The 15,800-nt window shown below is 48.9% G+C and overlaps 1 protein-coding gene across 2 annotated transcripts; it reads left to right on the top strand.

Annotated features, from left to right (window-relative positions):
* Positions 1 to 3,713: 3,713 nt before the first annotated feature.
* Positions 3,714 to 14,880, top strand: LOC136542796 (pectinesterase-like). Of its 2 annotated transcripts, none has more exons than XM_066535399.1 (2): positions 3,714 to 4,911; positions 13,889 to 14,880. In XM_066535399.1, the coding sequence occupies exons 1-2, from the start codon at positions 3,840 to 3,842 to the stop codon at positions 14,581 to 14,583; spliced, it is 1,767 nt and encodes a 588-aa protein (XP_066391496.1). In that variant the 5' UTR covers positions 3,714 to 3,839; the 3' UTR covers positions 14,584 to 14,880. The 2 variants fall into 2 exon arrangements, with proteins under 2 accessions (XP_066391496.1, XP_066391495.1); XM_066535398.1 differs by having other exon boundaries at positions 13,850 to 14,880.
* Positions 14,881 to 15,800: the final 920 nt, after the last annotated feature.

Genomic DNA, 15,800 nt, shown 5'->3' with positions numbered 1-15,800 from the left:
AGAGTTAGTTAGAGGGAATGCAAGGCGCAAGTATAGGGAGTACACGGACAGTCTCGACGTCCTGACACAGCACCAGGTTACGCTCTCTTTACTATCATACATGTGTCTTGTTCGATGTACACTATATCACAACCTAACTCAATTACAAAATATTTAGGTGCATTGGTGTCCTTGGGATACTCCGGAGCTCCATCTGAGTCCTGTCACTAGGGACGAGTCAGACAAGTATCGCTGCAATGTCCCTCTTATTTTCTTCCACGTGGTCGAGATTCACTTGCCCATCAGGGTCTGCAGACAGTTTGGAAGAATGACAGGCTGTCCCACCACCGCTTTACTCCACCAACTAAGGATTACACGGGTGCGTTATTGATTAATAACAAAGCTATAATTCAGAGGTGTGTGTGGTACAACTAACATCGTTTTATTACAGGAATGACTATAGGAAGAGGTACAAAACCAAGGATTGACGCGTGACACACAACACGCACATCCACTTGTGGGAGACCAGTGAATGGTAGCCGGTCTATGAGGGTCCTCCACACGACCAGCACACCTTCGACGAGTACCTGCGGTGGCTTCACAGGTCTATAAGGACATATATCAAGCCCCCGTATACTGAGGAGGCGATTGACGAGGACTCGGAGGAAGATGTGATCGAAGATGTGTATGACGTTGCCACTAGGGAGGACACACAGCTACAGAGAGCCCCGCTTCAAAGATACGTGGTAAGATACTTGAATGGTACAATTTGTTATCCTTTTGGTATTAAGTATGTGTACTAAAACTGTCCAACCGCGTTTCTATACCCAGGCGACACAATTGTCAAGGATGTCCAACGAAGCAGCGTTCCAGGTTTCACGAGTCTAGAGGGCAGGGGCCAGGCATTCTTGAGGCTTTTGTGGAGGTAAACATAAACTTGTCCGTTCCAAAAATATTTTTTAGTATATATGGGTTTGAGAAATGCACTAACTTTAATGTCTATTTATGTAGAAGGTGAAGAAGAGCTGCAGGAAGCTAGCTCAGAAGCTGAGCTGCATGGACACTCCTTATGTGGAACCGCCACTCCCGGCGCGGTCGGGTGGCACAGTCTTCAACCTCTTTGAAGACACCAGCCGACACTTCTCAGCCAGTGACAGGTGCCACTTCCATAGTGCAGTACACCACCACATCATAGCGCTGGGAAGGACCTGCAACCGAGGACGATGATGACGACAACGATGACCCCCCGGGCTTCCGCAGACAGCACGACCAGTGGGACGATTGGCCGTAGGACAAGATCGGCATGTCTTAGCTAGGTGGTGCCCCGCTTGGTACCCAAGGAGCCTCACAGGTACTAACAAAGATAGTTTCTTTAAATACGTAGGCTTCATGAACTAACAATCATAAAGATTATAAGTAATCGTGCATATCATATACTTGCAGGGTACGAGCCGTACGTAACGGCGACGCGACCACACCGACATTGGCTACACTCCCAATGTGTTGCCAATAAATCCGAAGAGACAGAGACGTCCGAGGGATCCTTACACTCCTGGGTCTTAGTTTGTTAGGTCGAACGAATATTGGCGTCCGAAACTTGCAGGCTTAGTTGGTTATGTTATGTCGAACTTATGTCAAACCAATAAAAATTTTATGTGGTAGCTTGTCAACTTGCGCACGGACTGCATTTATTTGCTTCATATTCATTTCAATGTGTCGCGGCAGCACTGCCGGCGAGATTAAGTAGCAACTAGTTCAGGAACTGGCAGTCCCGACGTATCTCGACACCGGTGACCGGCGTCTTGACCCCGATCCTCCCGAGCTTGGTCATCGCCGCCACGAAATCATCGAAGAAGGCACCCTGGTTAGACGCGCAGTAGTCGACTGTGCTGCGCGACTCCATGTCGAACTAGAGCACCTGGTCGGAGCCCACCAGGAAGGGGTCGAGGAAGCCGAGGTCCATGATCGCGTCGCTGCCGATCCTCAACCAAAAGCAGTCGATCTTCTGTCTACGCCCAGGTCCTGCAGCGCCATGCGCCGTGGCGCGTCAGTGCTGCGCCAAGATCGGTGGCGCGGCAGACCCTGCCACGTCACCGGTCAGCGGCCCCGGTCTTCGCCACGTCACCCTCCTACCACGCCACCATATATGGCGCGGCACATGCATTTCGCCGCACCATGACAATAGGCGTGGCTAAAAGTGTTAGTTTAAAAAAACAGTGTTAGATTTAAAATTATTTTACAAAAAGTGTTAAAATTAAAAAAAAATCACCACGTGCTACTCCATTCATTCCAAATCATAAGTTGTTTTCACTTTTCTGTGTTCTTAAACTTTGCTATATGCATGTCCGTGTATATTGTGTCCAGATATATAGTAAAAATCTTAGAAGGCCAAAACGATTTATGTTTTGAACAGGGGACAAGAGTATCTAGCATGGTCCGTAAGAGCATCTATGTGCTTAATGTGTGCTAAGAAGATAGTTGAGGTATACTAAAAAAATTATAGGCATAGCAACATTAATTTATAAAATGTATATATAGTGCTTAAAATCATATTAGTTCTTTGAAACTGTTACTCTATACTATCTTTGATAATATCAACAGTGTAATATAAGGTAAATTTAGATATTATTACCTCATATTTTCTTTTGTGATACTACTTGAGGGATTAGTTTTAAAAAATCTTTTTGTAATGATAGAGATTGGTATTATGAAAAGACAGAATAGGTCTAAAGGGTGCAATTGTGTGGATGATGATCATAATTAGAGGTCATTTTTTTATTGTTTAAAATTTTGTATAGTTTATTCTTTCCCAATGTGTTTGGTTATGATTAAAGTTGAGAGCCTCTAATCAGATATGCTTTTACACTAGTCCAAAAGTCTTGATTCAAGCCAGATGACCAATGTAAAGAAATATTAGTATAAGACATAATCATGGACCACCCAACCCAACCCGCCTGTGAGTTGAGTCGAACTCATATCATAATTTTTAACCTATGACTCGATTCAACCCGAGAAAACCAACTAGCATAATTTAGCATGAAGAGCGATGCATAATTTAGCATGACCCGTTTGGCTGGCTGCGGGCGGCTCCGGCTCCTGCGCCGAAATCACTGTTCATCTATACGTATTTCACTGTTCATCGAAGCCCTTTTTCTCTCTCATTTCCTCCCCACTCACAGACGCGGTCACAGCTGCCGGAGCCAGAAATTCGAGCTCCACCGGCTCCGGCTCCCGCAGCCTCCTGTCGGCCGTCCAGCGGCCGACACCCTGCTACAGTGCCGGAGCCGGAGCCGGCAGGAGCCCGGCCAAACGGTTCCAAGTAAATTGTACTTGGAACGATGAGCCCCCTCGCTTCATACTTGATTACCTCGCAAGTGATGTAACTATACTGAATGAATAAAGTATGCTGAATTGTTTCAAAAAAAAAAACAAAAGAAATTACCTGGCCCGACCTCATTCGCTAGCGCATCGGGTCGGGCAAAAACCAAAATTTCTGATCAAATATATGTTCTCGGCTCGATCCAAACCTTGCTGACCCGTGTTTGATCAGATCTAATTAGTAAGGAGGATATGATGATCCATTTGTGCCAGCTGAGAGGTGAGAGCTGACAGTGACACAGCTTAGGCCAATGTGTCGGAGACTACTTAGATATAAACGATTCTGCAATTAAAACTCCATTTCTAATCTCTACTAATTGCTAATTGGACGAATTTAGAGGAGGCAGCAAGTATAGATAAGCAGTATCCAAACGCTGGTATAACAATAAAAGCTGGGATCCTCCAATCCGACGCTCCTCACTGTCCTTGTCACTCTCACCGGCTCGCCGCACAGTGAGCCCACCACCGTACCGTACCACAAAATGCGGAGGCCGCCCAAGCCCAAGCCAGCGGCGGCGGCGGCCACCTTCCTGCTCTCCCTCTCCCTTCTCCTCCTGCCGCTCGGCTTCGTCGCCACCCACAGGGCATTCTCCGGTGGCGTCGCCGCCGCGTCCACGTCCACCGCCAAGCGTGTTCTTCTCGTGGACGACGGCCATGCCAATGCAGCCGCCAACGCGGACGCCGCGACCGCCGTGGAGCGGCACTGCGCGGGGACGCTGCACCGCGACGTCTGCGCGTCGACGCTGGCCACCATCCCGGACCTTGCGCAGAAGCCGGTGCGCGACGTTATCTCAGCGGTGGTGGCGCGCGCGGCGGCCGCGGTGCGCGCGTCCGCGTCCAACTGCTCCGCGTACCTCCGCCGGCCCGCGGGGGCTGGGGCGCTGCGGGTGCGCGACAGCCTGGCGCTGTCCGACTGCGTGGAGCTGCTGGGGCACACGCTGGCGCAGCTGGGCACGGCGGAGGCGGAGCTGTCGGCGGGGAACCGCTCCGCGGAGGAGTCCGTGGCCGGGGTCCAGACCGTGCTGTCGGCCGCCCTGACCAACCAGTACACCTGCCTGGACGGCTTCGCGGGGCCGTCGGCGTCGGAGGACGGCCGCGTCCGGCCCTACATCCAGGACCGCATCTACCACGTGGCCCACCTGGTGTCCAACTCCCTCGCGATGCTGCGCCGCCTCCCGCAGCGGCGCCGTCGGGGCAGAGAGGCGCTGGAGCTGGAGGGGTACGGGCGCGTGCGGCGCGGGTTCCCGTCGTGGGTGTCGGCGGCGGACCGGAGGCGGCTGCAGCAGCAGCAGCAGGTGGTGGTCCCGGACCTGGTGGTGGCCAAGGACGGGAGCGGCAACTTCACGACGGTGGGGGAGGCGGTGGCGGCGGCGCCCAACAACAGCGAGGCGCGGTTCGTGATCTACATCAAGGCGGGGGGCTACTTCGAGAACGTGGAGGTTGGGAGCGAGAAGACGAACCTGATGTTCGTCGGCGACGGCATGTGGAGGACGGTGATCAAAGCCAGCCGCAACGTCGTCGACAACTCTACCACCTTCCGCTCCGCCACGCTAGGTCAGTAAGTACTCCATCAGCCAAGTAATACTCCTATATGGGAAGAATTTTAATACTCATCAATCAGATCTGATTTTTTTAATTTTAACCCTTTTTTAATATAATTTTAAATATAATACTGTCGGTTTTTTTAAAACTAACACTTTTGGCCGCGCCTATTATCCTTACGCGCCCAAATGCCTGTGCCGCGCCATGCATGGTGGCGCGGCACAGGGCTGACGTGGCGTGGGCCGGCCTGGGGGGACGATGACGTGGCGGGTCTTACCGCGCCACCGACCCTGGCGCGGCAGTGCCGCGCCCTGTTGCGTGGCGCGGTTGGACCAGATATACCACACAAGCAGCCACACCACCTGGCCGCTGCGCCTGTCGCCGGCCCGGGCTACCTGGATGGTAGAATCGAAACGCGTCGCGCCCGTATTTTGTTGAGTTTTTTTCACGGTCGAATAGAGAATTTGATAAGCCAATGATTAGTTTTTTGTCTTTCATAATACGGTTATGCACCATTTTAACTAATCAATTACGAAAAATTACCACCGGCGTCCAGATACGCCAGGACTGCCGGTTCCCGAACGTAGGGTACTTAATCTCGTCGGCAGTGCTGCCGCGACTCAAAGAAACGAATAAGAAGCAAGTTGATAACCTGCCACATAACATATTCATTGTTTTGACATAAGTTTGACATAATATAACCAAATAACCCCGCAAGTTTCGGATGCCAATATTCGTTTGACCTAACAAACTAAGACCCAGGAGTGTAAGGATCCCTCGGACGCCTCTGTCTCTTCAGATTTGTTGGCATCACATTGAGAGTGTAGTCAACGTCGGTATGGTCACGTCGACAGTGCGTACGACTCGTACCCTGCAGGTATATGATACGCACGATTACTTATAATTCTTTATGATCGTTAGTTCATGGAGCCTACGTATTGAAATAAACTATCTTTGTTAGTACCTGTGAGGCTCCTTGGGTGCCAAACGGGGCACCACCGAGCTGAGACATGCCGATCTCGTCCTGTGGCCATTCGTCCCACTGGCCGTGCTGTCCGCGGAAGCCCGGAGGTTCGTCGTCGTTGTCATCGTCCTCCTCCTCGTCCTCGGTTGCAGGGTCCTTCCCAGCGCTATGATATGGTGGTGTACGCACCGCGGAAGTGGCACCCTGCGTCATCGGCTGAGAAGAGCCGGCTGGTGTCCTCAAAGAGGCTGAAGACGTGCCATCCAACCGCGCGGGGAGTGGCGGTTCCTCATAAGGAGTGTCCATGCAGCTCAACTTCTGAGCTAGCTTCCTGCAGCTCTTCTTCACCTTCTGCATAAATAGACGTTAAAGTTAGTTCATTACCCAAACGTATATACACTAAAGAAATATTTTCGAAACAAACAAGTTTATATTTACCTCCACAAAAGCCACGAGAACGCCTGGCCCCTGCCCTCTAGACTCGTGAAGCCGGAACGCTGCTTCATTGGACTACCTTGACAATTGTGTTGTCTGGGTATAGAAACGCGGTTGAACAGTTTTAGTACACATACTTAATACCAAAAGGATAACAAATTGTACCATTCAAGTATCTTACCACGTATCTTTGAAGCGATGCTCTCTATAGCTGTGTGTCCTCCCTAGTGGTAACATCGTACACATCTTCGATGACATCTTCCTCCGAGTCCTCTTCAATCGCCACGTCAGTATACGGGGGCTTGATATGTGTCCTCATAGACCTGTGAAGCCACCACAGGTACTCGTCAAAGATGTGCTGGTCATGTGGAGGACCCACAAGGACCGCATGTGGTACCCTGGTCTGTCATAAATGGATGTACGAGCTGTGTGTCACGCACCAATCCTTGGTCTTGTATCTCTTCCTGCGGTTAAATCCGCAACAAAACGATATTAGTTGTACCAAACACACCTCTGAATTATAGCATTGTTATTAATCGATAACGCACCCGTGCAATACTTGATTGGTGGAGTAAAACGGTGGTGGGCAGCCTATCATTCTTTCAAACTGTCTGCAGACCCGGATGGGCAAGTGAATCTCGACCACATGGAAGAAAATAAGAGGAACGTCGCAGCGATACTCGTGTGACTCGTCCCTAGTGACAGGACTTAGATAGTCCTGGAGCTCCGGAGAATCCTAAGGACACCAAAACACCTGAAAATTCGTAATTGTGTTAGGTTGTGATATAGTGTACATCGAAGAAGACACTGCTACGATAGTATAGAGAGCGTAACCTGGTGCTGTGTTAGGACGTCGAGACTGTCCATATACTCCCTGTACTTGCGCCACACATTCCCTCTAACTAACTGTGCTTCCGTCCAGATATACAAAGCTGTAGGGAGTGTATCATACCCGTTTCATTGCTGCATTGAACATGATAATGAATTAACAACAAATAATCTCATCATATCTAACTACCTAGAAGAATATAATGAACCAAAGTACTTACCGGTAAATCATTATTAAAGGGCCTCTCAACGGGCAATTGTTCCCAACACCAAACCTGGAGTAGGTAGGAGCAACCCTCAAGGTTTGCATGTCGTGAGGTGCGACGACAGGCAACGCATAGCTGTTGATACATCCATGCCAGGACTGCGCTGCCCCAGCTGTACCCCGCTATGTTCTCCCACGGCTGGCGAAGTATGTCAAGAAAGATCCAGCTGATGGTGTTGCCTGAGGCGTCTAGGAAGAGGAAAGCACCAAGAAAGTTCCAGAGCCACACTCGAGCGAACCTGTCGATCTGTGCCTCCTCAGCTTATGGGTCCAAGTACTCAAATCGATCTATGATCCAGGACGACGAAACAACAGAATTTTTCCTGTAATTGATCAAAGAAAATAAGATCTGATGCCAGCTGTAAAGTAATGCAAGTATTAAATAGGCTTGAATTACTCACTTATTTTTCTTGGAAGCATCGTCGTCCGGTGGAAGAAAACCAGTAAACTGAGCCACCAGCTCTCTCCAGTGATCGTTGTCAACTATGCCTGCCACTGGAAGTCCCCCCAACCGAAGGCCTAAAATAGCCTTCATGTCCTGCAATGTCAAGGTCATCTCGCCACAAGGTAGGTGGAATGTGTGGGTCTCAGGCCTCCACCTGTTATAAAAATAGAACGACTGTTAGTTGCCTCCAATTTGTTACAAGAAAGTTTACGTACAAAGAATGCACTCGCACATGTCTACAGCTGTAGTAAGTAGTGCTGGGTCAAGGGGTGAAAAACCGTGGTTGACAACACGGACAAGCTTGAGGAAGCCGGCACGCCGTATGTACGGCGTATAACGCTCGTCCTACTGACGCGCCCTGGTGTGAGTGCGGGGCCTCAAAGGAGACAAGAACACCTCTGCGTCGTTGTCGCTTAAGATGTGTGCTCGGTGCTGGTCGTCGTACTCCACCTCCAGAATGGAGTACAACAGGTGCTGCGTGGGAGGGGTCATCCTGTTACAAATTGATAAACAAAACGTTAGAGTATTTAAATTAACAAAATTCAAGTTAACATTAGTAAGTTCACAAACAAATTCACTAACCTAACGAGCCTAAATCTCTAAACCCAAAATCCTAACTATACTAGATAATAAATACATAATCAATCCATATAAAACTTTGGTTCTAAAATTATAAGTAATCTCTCTGTCTTAAAATAAATACACATCTTGCTTCTCGAGTAGTCAAATATGTTTAAGTTTGATCAAAACTAAATAAAACGGTATCAATATTTCTATTTCCTAATAAGTTTATTACGAAAGTATACTCCATGCTTAATGTAATAGTACCTATTATGTATCATAAATATTAGTACGCTATTATATAAATTTGGTCAAATACACTAATAGTCAATGAAAATAGCCTCGATGCCCCTACATGCTCCTAAAAATGCTAGCACTAGCAGACCATCATCAACTCTTTTGCTTCTGCGCCGGCCGCTCGAGGATTACGAGGGCACGTGGGGGTACCGTATGGATACAAAAAATACTAACTATACTAGATAATAAAAAATATATAAAATCGAGAGCGAGGTACCTTAGGAGCGGGCGACCTTGACGCGCCAGCGTTCATGGCGCGGCCGACTAGGACGTTGCGCGGCGGGAGTGGCCGGACATGGCATGGGCGAGCGGCCGAGGCCGCGTGGGCGCGTGCGCGGCGTGGTCGGGCAGGCGCGTGCGGCCGCAGTCAGGGCGCTGGCAGCGGCGACGGCGGCGTTTGGGCGGGCGGGCAGGGCAGGGGTGCGAGCGGGCGGGCGGGCTCGCACACGGTATATATCTGGTCCAGCCGCGCCACAGATCAGGGCGCAGCACTGCCGCGCTAGGGTCGGTGGCGCGGCAAGACCCGCCACGTCATCGGCCCCCAGGCCGGCCCACACCACGTCAGCCCTATGCCAGCATTTGGCCGCGCCAGGGCAATAGACGCGACCAAAAGTGTTAGTTTTAAAAAAAACCGACGTTGTTAGATTTAAAATTATATTCAAAAAGGGTTAAAATTAAAAAAAAAATCTCAGATCACTTGCCGTTGCCGACGATGCATTGTCGTCGGAGGCATTGGCATTTGGCAAATAGGAGTACGTAGATAGAAGATCACCCGTCTGTCGGGACTGCGCAATGCAGCGGTAGATCGTCGTGATATTTTCTAGTGGACCCCCGGCGGTCGTGTCGGAGACGAAGACGAACGACGACAGTCGCTGTGTCACTCCGGCCGGCGTACTAGTTTTTTTACACCTGCAAAGTGTGGCAGTGCTGGTTGAGGCAGACGACAATTGAGGAGAGCACGAGCGAGGGAAGCGTGGCCACCGGTGAATGGAAGATCCTGCATTGGCCTTTGCCCTACTGCAGCTGGACTCTCCACTGCTACTATACTAGCTGTAGCACGCGTCTCACTTCATCACGGATCACTTCGGCCTTGTCTGGTCCTAAGGTTTCGACACATGTACGAAATATTAAATATAGATTTAAAAAATAATTAATTTTATAGTTTATAACTAATTTATAAGATAAATTTTTTAAACCTAGTTAGCCTATAATTTGACAATATGGGGCTACAGTAACACATATGTTAATGACGGATTAATTAGACTTAATAAATTCGTCTCACGGGTTACTGACGATTCTGTAATTTATTTTTTATTAGTATTCTAACACCTCATACGACAACTCTACGTGATATCTGATGTGACACTCTAAAACTTTACGTTTTTAATTTAAACGAGGCCTAGCACTAAAAGATTCAACGTCTAGAGTCAGGTTACTGTTCCTCGTAAACACAAGCAGGACAGTGTAACTCGATGATTGCATGTCTCGTACAGGATTGCATTGCTGGGCGCGCGTGGCGTTAGCCCGACAATGGACACGTTGGATGGTTGGTTTCTGGACTGATTTAAATTAATTGATGTTGATTTGTTATGAGAGAAAAATATTGACACGTTGGATGGTTGGTTTCTGGGCTGATTTAAATTAATTGATGTTGATTTGTTATGAGAGAAAAATATTGTTGGCTGACTAATTTGGATTGGCTAAAACCAACAAGCGAACAGGATGAATTACATATGCGTGCATGAGCCGGCTCATGCCCGTACACAAATGTACATGGATGAGTGTACATTTGATTCACGAGTGTCGTACGTAGTCGTCAAATAGGAGTAGTATAGTACCTTGTTCGTTTCACCGAAATTTAGCTTACGTTGATTTATTATGAGAGAAATATTATTTATTCGCTAAAAAATATTGCTGAAGTAGTTCTGCTGCTCGTTCTGCTAGGACTGACGGGTGTGTGGCACATGCTAGCTAGGTCGCGGCTCGCCGATAAATGTACAGCCTGTTCGCTTGTTGGTTCCAGTCAGGGTTTATTAACTATGGTACAGTATTTTTCTTTCACAATAAATCAGCACCAATCAGACTTATCAGCTCAGAAATCAACCAGCGAACATGTCCCGTAGCTTGCTATAGGTTGGCGATGACAAACTACGGTCCTGCTGGTCGGCCTCCAACTCCAGCCTTTTGCAAGAGCTCAGAGGATAAAGAATAATTTTTTATTTAAAAAGTCAGAGCTTAACAGTCTGTTCGAGAGGCCGTAAACGATCGTGGATTATTTACTGCTGGCTGGTTTGGTGTGAGAGAAAAACACTGTTCCCGACTGGAAATTTACGATCGTTTATGAGCAAGCGAACAGGCTAAGAAAGTGGTTCTCTCAGTTCTTTCTCACAAACCTAACATTACAAAACTAGTAACGAAGCCGGATTTTGTCAAACTTTTTTTTTCAAAACGACTTTGGCTTAACCATAGAAGCTGCCGCGTGGAGAGCCAGAGCTAAAATGGTACCAAACAGGACTTACATGATACAAGCGAGTAGACAACATAAATAAACTTAATATTTATGGGTTATGTGGTAACATGTAAAAAACTAAGTTTATTTGTGGATTTGCACAGGTTTGACAACATACCTAGAGCCAAAATACCATGGGTTGACTGTCAGCAAATCGACGCCCACCCTAATCAACTCCCAACATTCCCCTTTCCACGAGCTAGAGCAAGAGACAAAAGGAGACTCATGCCTCATTTGGTGTGCCTTCAAACCGCTCTAACTTTTTGCTACAGTGCATGGAGTAGCCGGCGACCAGTAAAGTCCGGTTTCTAGTCTATTTTGAGAGAAAAGATAAAAATAGCTTCTTGTTACACTACATATACGGAGTAGCCAGAGCTAAAGCCCGTTGGAGCTCTCCACCAAATGGGCCATGAGAGTTCTATTTGAAGCAACATATATATGGTCTATTTGGGACTGTTCTATAAGCTTCACCGTGGAGCTGCTTCCAAAATAACTCTAAAATTTCTAGAGCATCCTCTTATGTGTTCTCTAAACTCCACCTCTTTTGTTAGAGCAAAATTTGTAAGACTACACCTGTTTGACTAAAAAACAAAGAGCGAAGCAGTATCAAACATGCCCCTAAGTGGAGAGAGCGCACGATGATTAAGAGGCATCACCCAATACCAACTCGGTATGTTACGTAGTTTCTCTCTCACAACAAATCATAGCTAGCTGGCTAGTAAAAAAATACTCTCTACTGTGTACTCTATAGAACAGACAATGCAGGAGGCTCAGAGGCTGCACTGCACTGGTGCAGGACACGTGCCGTGTTCGGCTGGGGTTGGCTGACTGGCTAGGCTGGCCAGCCCCTCACATGGACACTGTTCCAATAAACCAGCCAGCAGTACTTTACTCTTACATAAACGAACCAGCCAACCGAACATTCTGCCGCTCTCCTTGCTCCGTGGCATGCATTTGGAGTTATGCAGCACGGGAATGGTTTGGTGAGGAGCCAGAGCAAACGCCCATGCATTAACGCGGCCGCGCGCGTGGGCCTGGCTCTAAGCTGCCGGGCCACTGCGAAAACGGAGATGGAAGCGCATGCAAGTGATTTTGTTCTGCGATCGGTCGGGACTGGGAGTGGCTTCAAGCTCATCAACGACACCGCTACAAGCGAAAAGGCGGCCACAACCACCAGGGTACCACACCGTGCCGCCATGCATAGAGAGGAGCCATGGAGGCGATTTCGTGGTGCTGATGCTGCTGTCTACTCCGCATCTAGCTGTGGTCTCCCCCCTTCTCTCCCGGTTGGCTCCTAGTCCTAGCTAGCTGCTTCCTTCCTTCTCTCCCTTGTGCCTTGTGTGGGATTGGAGTAGGAGTGGACAGGACGAGTGGTGTGTAGTGGATGCCGGCCGGCCGATTGGTCGTCGATCGGTCTCCCCTCTGGTCCCTGCAGCTGCAGTGCCCCAGTGCGTGGGCCGTGGGGTGGGGATGCTAACCTCTACTCTAGTCTAGAGTAGAATCGAATCAACCTCAGCTGCAAGCCGACACTGCCCGCCCGGCCCTACCTACATTCCAACGGATCGAGACTTGAGAGACTAGCTAGTACTCCTCCCTCCCATGGCCTACGACAGACCGGCCGGCGGCGTGCCTCGTCTACCGCGCCGCGCACCAACCTCAGCTCCTCGATCGGTCCGTGGCCTTGTCGCGGCCGCTCGACAGAAGCGCCCGCCCGCCCGCTCGCTCGCTCGCTCTATAGGGCTGGTGTCGCCATTGCCTGGCCGAGATCAATCCATACCATGATCCATCGGTGGTGACAGGGAATGAAGCACGTACCAAACGCTTGTTTTGGCCCAGCAGCCAGCAGAGATCTCGAGGCAGCTAGTTGCGCCACACAGCCAGACGACGATGCGAGCGAGAGGGCTGTCAGCTCTGGTTGGCACGCCACTTTCGAATCTTGGGCCTTGTTCACTTTGCAAATTTTTTGAACTTAATGAATAGTACCACTTTCGTCTTATTTGGTAAATATTGTCCAATCGTGGACCAACTAGGCTCAAAAGATTCATCTCGTGATTTTCCACTAAACTGTGTAATTAGTTATTTTTTTTACCTACATTTAATACTCCATGCAAGCAGCTAAAAATTGATGTAACAGAGAGAGAGTGAAAAAACTTAGAATTTGGATGGCATCTAAACAAGGCCTTGGTGCGTGTCGTGTCGGTGTGGCACGTACAGTACGTATGCAATGATGGTGCATCGCCGGTACGTGCCCGCCGCTCACATGCCACTTGTGGTTGTGGGCACTTGCGATGCATGGGTACACCCGTCGCCACCTAGCCAGCGTACGTCAGTCATGTCGGCTGACACCGACAGATGTGCATTGCTAGCAGTAGCAGCAGCAGTTTCATTCACGCCTTTAGATCACCTCCAAAGTTTTTTCACTCTCTTTCCATCACATCAATTTTTAGCCACTTGCATGGAGCATTAAATGTAGGTAAAAAAAAATAACTAATTACATAGTTTAGTTGGAAATCACGAGATGAATCTTTTGAGTCTAGTTGGTCCACAATTGGACAATATTTGCCAAATAAGACAAAAGTGGTACTATTTATCAAGTTCAGAAAACTTGCGATCTAAACAAGGCCTCAATCGACTGCACTACACCAGGCCATCTGACGCCTGATCTGACGTCGTCCGATCCCCCAGCGGTGGTGGGCACGGGCTTCCTGGCGCGTGACCTGACGGTGGAGAACGCGGCGGGTCCAAGCAAGCTCCAAGCCGTGGCGCTGCGCGTCAACGCCGACCTCGCCGCCTTCTACCGCTGCAGCTTCGCGGGGTACCAGGACACGCTGTACGCGCACTCCCTCCGCCAGTTCTACCGCGACTGCGACGTCTACGGCACCGTCGACTTCGTCTTCGGCGACGCCGCCGTCGTGCTGCAGGGCTGCAGCCTCTACGCGCGCCGCCCGGGTCTCGGCCAGAAGAACGTCGTCACGGCGCAGGGGCGGGAGGACCCCAACCAGAACACCGGCATCGTCGTGCAGGGCGGCAAGGTCGCCGCCGCCGCCGACCTGGTCTCCGTACTCGGGAACGTCTCCTCCTACCTCGGCAGGCCATGGAAGCAGTACTCGCGCACCGTGTTCGTGCAGACCACGATGGAGGCGCTCGTCCACCCGCGAGGCTGGCTCGAGTGGAACGGCACGTTCGCGCTCGACACGCTCTACTACGCCGAGTACATGAACCGCGGGCCCGGCGCCGACACCTCCGCAAGGGTGGCCTGGCCGGGGTACCACGTGCTCACCAACGCCACCGACGCCGCCAACTTCACCGTGCTCGACTTCATCCAGGGAGACCTCTGGCTCAACTCCACCTCCTTCCCCTACACATTGGGCTTCACCTAGCTACCTGGCTAGTAGAATTTTGAGTTGCTTCGGTTCTTCTGGAATACTGTAACGGTTCACCTAGCTCAGGTTTTCACTTCACACGGTTCCTATTTAATTACTACCTAGAGGTAATCCTGAAGCTGGACCTGCAATCACCGCATGTGTTTCGGTCATTGCTAAGTACTGCTGTATGATTCTTTGGTTAACAATCGATAATGGCCGAAGGCTAGTAATCTATGCAAGGGAAAGTGTACAACGGTTCATTGACGGCTATTTATTCATTCATTCGTCCTGTTCGCTTGGCTTATAAACCGTACTTTTTCAGCCAACGAACGGTATTTTTCTCTCACAACAAATCAGCCAACAGTACTTTCAGCCATACAGCCAAGCGAACAGGGCAATTGTCTATTTTTCCGTTCTTCAAGAACTTATCACGTACTTATCATTTTTTTTGTTTAAAAAGAACAAAACCGTTTTTGAAACCACTCCAAACTAGGTCCGGAAGGTAAGTTAAACAATGTTGAGATTTTATGGTGTAACTAGCAAATGTGCCCGTGCGTTGCAACGGGAGAAGAAACTTAATTTTTTTTTATAAATCCATTATTATGTAAACCACTTTAGTCAAAATTCAATCATAAATTATTAAATTGATTTTATGTAAAAAGGGCTATAATTCCTAATAAAGATTCATAGTGATCCATGACACAATTTTATAGGTTAGAATTAACTAAAATTGAAGTATTATAATAATAATGATAGTTAACGCATTGTTAGGCAACGACCACTTAAAGAAACTATGTATCACAGTAGTATTTTTTTTTTGTCTTCATCTCTCTGGGTCCCGTATCTCAGTTTGGAGCAGACTTCATCTCACGCATACTTCTCATACACGCGTCTAGCCCAAGTTGTTGTCTCCTCTCTACTCGCTCGATCGCCTCCTTCTCTCTCCTTCCATGAGATCTCTGCATAATAAACTAATTCCATGAGATCTCTGGATTCTAGGACTAAAATAGTTTCTTTACCTAGTGTCTACGCTGTGACGCTCGGTAAAGAGGCCAATATTTATACGTTCTGGGTCAGTCTTTGCCGAGTGTCTAGTATTTGACACTCGGCAAAGATGGCAGGTTTGCCGAGTGTCTAATATCTGACACTCGGCAAAGAAGACATGTTTGCCGAGTGCCCGGGATTTGACACTCGGCAAAGATGGTAGGTTTGCCGAGTGCCTGGGATTTGAC

Source organism: Miscanthus floridulus, chromosome 3 (genome assembly GCF_019320115.1).
Source record: "Miscanthus floridulus cultivar M001 chromosome 3, ASM1932011v1, whole genome shotgun sequence".
Lineage (NCBI taxonomy): Eukaryota > Viridiplantae > Streptophyta > Magnoliopsida > Poales > Poaceae > Miscanthus > Miscanthus floridulus.
The sequence above is the reverse complement of the archived record's forward strand: the minus strand, read 5'-3'. Positions and strand labels throughout refer to the sequence as shown.